Consider the following 4,545-nt stretch of genomic DNA (forward strand, 5'->3'; position numbering starts at 1 on the left):
CTATTGTGAAACTCAAGAAAGGAGGCGAACAGGTAGGGCGCATGATCCGCCGCATTTCCAACAAGCGGTGTGGTCTGCGGGGCAGGGACGCGCTTCGGCTCGTCTATGCCTTCGTACTAGCGCGAACCTCTACGCCGTGCTATATCTCCGCACCACTAAGCAAGACGAGGCGCGAATAGACGCCATCATCCGCAAGACAAATAAGAGAGCCCTGGATCTCCCGGCGGCTACCTCTAATACCAAACTCAATGCATTGGGGATGCTAAACTCCTACCAGGTGCTGCGGGAGGCCCACCTCGTGAACCAATACACGCGGCTCATGCAGACGGCCCCTGGGCGCCGCCTGCTAAACCGCTTACACATCCAACACGACTGCACTCCAGAGGAGGCGGAGCATATCCCAGCACTGTGGCGCCATATGCTCTCGGTCTGCCCGCTCCCCAGTAACATGGACACCGACATGCACGAAAACAGACGATAAGCGCGGGCTCGGGCTCTTGAGAGACAACACGGCTCCCGACCGAGTGTATATTATGTAGACGTAGCAGGGCCATCGCCCACGGGATTTTACACGGCCGCTGACGTTCACCAGGAAATGCACGTTGATGGACTCTCCTTTCGAGCCCCGAATTAAATACGAGCCGAGGAAGTAGTGATAGTGCTTGCTGCCGCTCATGCCAATTCGAAAATCATCATCACGGACTCCCGAAAAGCATGTGATCATTACTTAGCAGGGGAGGTCTCCCCCTTAGCTGCTTGTATTCTAAGACGAACTGCCACTGATCCAACACCGAAACGAATCACTTGGGCTCCTGGCTTACGAGTTAATGAGGCCGCTGACGCGGCTGCCCGAGCGCTTACTCACCGGGCTCCTCATCCCAGCTCTTCTGGCTCGGAGACCAAACAGCTGCTGCTGCGATTCAAAGAAATAATAACGCATTATAGCGACAGCCACCGCCTTTTCCCGGCACCTGCAAAGGGGCTGAGTAAGACGGAGGAGCGAACTTTAAGGCGCCTGCAGACAGGTACTCTACTCTGTCCTGCAATCATAAAACATTACGATCCTAACACGGATGGGCGATGCCCGCACTGTGGGGAGACCTGTGATATTGTTACCGATGGACCGTGAACGAAGAAGTGGCGGTGCGCTGAACGACGACGACGTTGACCGTTGGTAGCTGGGCCCTCGGTGTCTGAGCTGAGTGCTGGCCATCTCAGAGCAGCCGCCAACACAGACTTACCGCCGTAACATCCCCGTAACATCTTTTGGTGGAGGTCGCGGGTTCGAGCCGACATGCCGACGACCCGACGAGCCGACGAGGCGACGGGCCGAACGGGCGAGATGACTACCGACCCGGCCCCTCCGTCTGCGCCTGCCACGCCAACTGTCGTCGTAGCCCACCCTCGCGACCCGGGCACATTCTGCGGTACAGATGGCGTGGATGTCGAGGACTGGCTCTCGCTCTATGAGCGTGTTAGCCAGCACAACAGGTGGGACGCCACGCTGATGCTGGCCAATGTAATATTTTATCTTGCCGGCACCGCACGCGTGTGGTTCGAAACCCACGAAGAAGAGATTGCCACGTGGGATGCCTGCAAGCAGAAGCTCCGCGACCTGTTTGGGAAACCAGTTGGCCGTCAGCTTGCTGCCAAAAAAGAACTTTCAGCTCGCGCCCAAACGGCCACCGAATCATATATTACACACATTCAAGACGTCTTGGCACTGTGCCGAAAGGTCGATCCCAACATGACCGAGGACGATAAGGTAGGCCACATTCTTAAAGGCATTGCCGACGATGCCTTCCACCTTCTTCTATGCCGGGACTGCTCTACGGTTGACTCCGTTCTGCAGGTGTGTCGACGCTTCGAGCAGGCCAAGCACCGGCGCATTGCACACCGCTTTGATCGCCTGCCTAACACCGCTGCCAGTTCCACGTGCGAGGATCTGCCGACACTGAGGCAGCCTTCAAACCCCGACAACGTGACTCGCATTGTGCGCCGTGAACTGGAGGCCCTGGCTCCTGTTACGACCAACGCGCCCTTGTCGGACAACACCCTGGCCACAATATCCCTTATTCAAGCTGTCGTCCGCCAGGAGGTCGCCAACTTGGGCATGCCCTCCAGCCATCGTCCCGTCGAACCACGGAATGCGAGCCCCATCTCTCCCGTGGTCGCTTCTGCTACGGCCCGCAACACCTTCGTCCCAAGTTACACAAGGTATCGCAATCCCGATGAGTGGCGTACTCCTGACGACCGGCCGATCTGCTTTACGTGCTCGCGCGTAGGCCACATCTCTCGCCACTGCCGCAGCCGTTGGTCCCCACCTCCCCGACCTTTGCCCTACGTCGACCGTCGTTATGACTATGGACCCCGTCGCTTCACGCCTCGGAATGACCCACCCAGCGCCGAGTCCACACCGCCTCCTCGCAGAACCAGCCGCTCTCCCTCTCCGACAGCCCACCGTTCCCGCTCACCACTTCCGCACCGCAGTTACTCACCGTCCTCTGCAGGCCGCTTCGCGGGAAACTAGCCAGTGCAGCTCCCGGAGGTGATGCTGCATTGGTGCCCCGACCTGAAAATCCTCTACTGACCCAGCCTTCGCCCTGTAATCTGCTCGACGTTTTTGTGGACGGTGTTCCTGTTTCTGCCCTCATTGACACTGGTGCCCAAGTCTCGGTTCTTAGCTCATCCTTTTGCCGTCGCCTCAAAAAAGTTCAGACCCCTGCCGCTTCGCCCACCGTTCGCGTTGCCGATGGCAGCACTGCTGCCGTCACTGGCTTGTGCACTGCCCGCGTCACTCTTGCCGGTCATAACATCCCAGTTTTGTTCACCGTCCTCGAACACTGCCCTCACAATGTGATCCTTGGTCTAGACTTTCTAACCGCTCACTCTGCCCTTATCGACTGCTCCAGTGGCCTTCTACGATTGGACCTGCCTCTCAGCTCAGCCGACACACCCTCAAGCTCCACGCCCCGCCTTCGCTCCACCGAGTACGCTCGCCTGCCCCCCGACTCTGCCGTTTATCTGCCTATGTCACCATTTCCTGCGGTTCCTGATGGGGATTATCTTGCCTGCCCACTCGCCGATGTCGTTCTCTCTCGCAATGTTGTTCTTCCGCACCTTATCGTGAGCGTCACCAAGAATAGCACCTACCTCCCTGTCCTCAACTTCAGCTTGTCACCACAAGTTCTTCCTGCAGGCATATCGCTTGCTACTTTGTCTTCTCTCACCGACTGTACCGTCACTGCTCTCTCACCTGGACCGCCTTCTACTGTCTCTCAAGCGCCCGACATCCCGTCCAACGTTCCGCAATCCATTTCTGCGATGATTGCTTCTGACCTGAGCCCCGAGCATGCACAGGATCTTCACAACCTTTTGGTGTCCTACACCGACATTTTTGACTTCGCTTCTGCTCCTCTGGGTCAAACATCGGTAGTGACTCACCGCATTGACACCGGCGATGCAAGACCTATACACCGGAGGCCTTATCGTGTGTCGCTACCAGAGCGCCAGGTCATCCAGCGGGAGGTGGACAAGATGTTGGCCAACGATATCATCGAGCCTTCAAACAGCCCTTGGGCATCTCCTGTCGTGCTCGTGAAAAAGAAAGACCAAACTTGGCGGTTTTGCGTCGACTATCGTCATCTGAACAAGGTCACGAAGAAAGACGTCTATCCCCTTCCGCGCATAGATGATGCCCTGGACTGTTTACATGGTGCCCGCTACTTTTCTTCCATCGACCTTCGTAGCGGGTATTGGCAAATCTCTGTTGACGCAAGAGACCGCGAGAAAACAGCTTTCGTCACCCCTGATGGCCTTTACCAATTTAAGGTCATGCCCTTCGGCCTTTGTAACGCCCCTGCCACATTTGAACGGATGATGGATTCGTTACTCCGGGGCTTCAAGTGGACGACCTGTCTTTGTTACTTAGATGATGTAATTGTTTTCTCGCCCTCTTTTGAAACCCACCTGCTTCGCCTCTCGTCCATCTTGGCACTTTTCCGCCGCGCAGGTCTTCAACTCAACTAAAAAAAAATGTACTTTCGGCCGCCGCGAACTCAAAGTCCTCGGCCATTTGGTGAATGCGAGTGGCATACAACCTGACCCTGATAAAGTTCGTGCCGTCAGTGCTTTTCCCTGTCCCCGCTCGCCCAGCGATGTCCGCAGCTTCATCGGTCTCTGTTCCTACTTTCGCCGGTTCGTCCCGAACTTCGCAGCCGTCGCTCGCCCTCTCACCAATCTGTTGCAGAAAGGCGTTCCTTTTTCCTGGGGACCAGAGCAGGCTACTGCATTCTCCAGCCTTATCGCCGTCCTCACTAACCCTCCTGTATTGGCCCATTTCAACCCGTCTGCCCCGACTGAACTTCGCACTGATGCCAGTGGTCACGGAATTGGCGCCATCCTTGCTCAGCGACAACGCGGCCAGCACTGCGTGATTGCGTACGCCAGCCGTCTTCTTTCTTCCGCCGAGAAGAATTACTCCATCACAGAACGCGAGTGCCTGGCTCTTGTTTGGGCCATTGGAAAATTCCGCACATACTTGTT

The 4,545-nt window shown here is 56.6% G+C and overlaps 1 protein-coding gene across 1 annotated transcript; it reads left to right on the forward strand.

Moving 5' to 3' along the window:
* Positions 1 to 1,120: 1,120 nt before the first annotated feature.
* On the forward strand, positions 1,121 to 4,025 carry LOC149325151 (uncharacterized). The gene has a single exon (XM_089565061.1). The coding sequence runs from the start codon at positions 1,295 to 1,297 to the stop codon at positions 2,528 to 2,530; it is 1,236 nt and encodes a 411-aa protein (XP_089421187.1). The 5' UTR covers positions 1,121 to 1,294; the 3' UTR covers positions 2,531 to 4,025.
* The last annotated feature ends 520 nt before the right edge of the window (positions 4,026 to 4,545 follow it).

The sequence above is a fragment of the Amblyomma mixtum genome, chromosome 10, assembly GCF_055824585.1.
Source record: "Amblyomma mixtum isolate Tamu chromosome 10, ASM5582458v1, whole genome shotgun sequence".
Taxonomy (NCBI): Eukaryota; Metazoa; Arthropoda; class Arachnida; order Ixodida; family Ixodidae; genus Amblyomma; species Amblyomma mixtum.

Bases quoted from the DNA above. Each gene is read 5' to 3' on its own strand.
- LOC149325151 (XM_089565061.1), top strand. From the start codon at position 1,295: ATGCCGACGACCCGACGAGCCGACGAGGCGACGGGCCGAACGGGCGAG.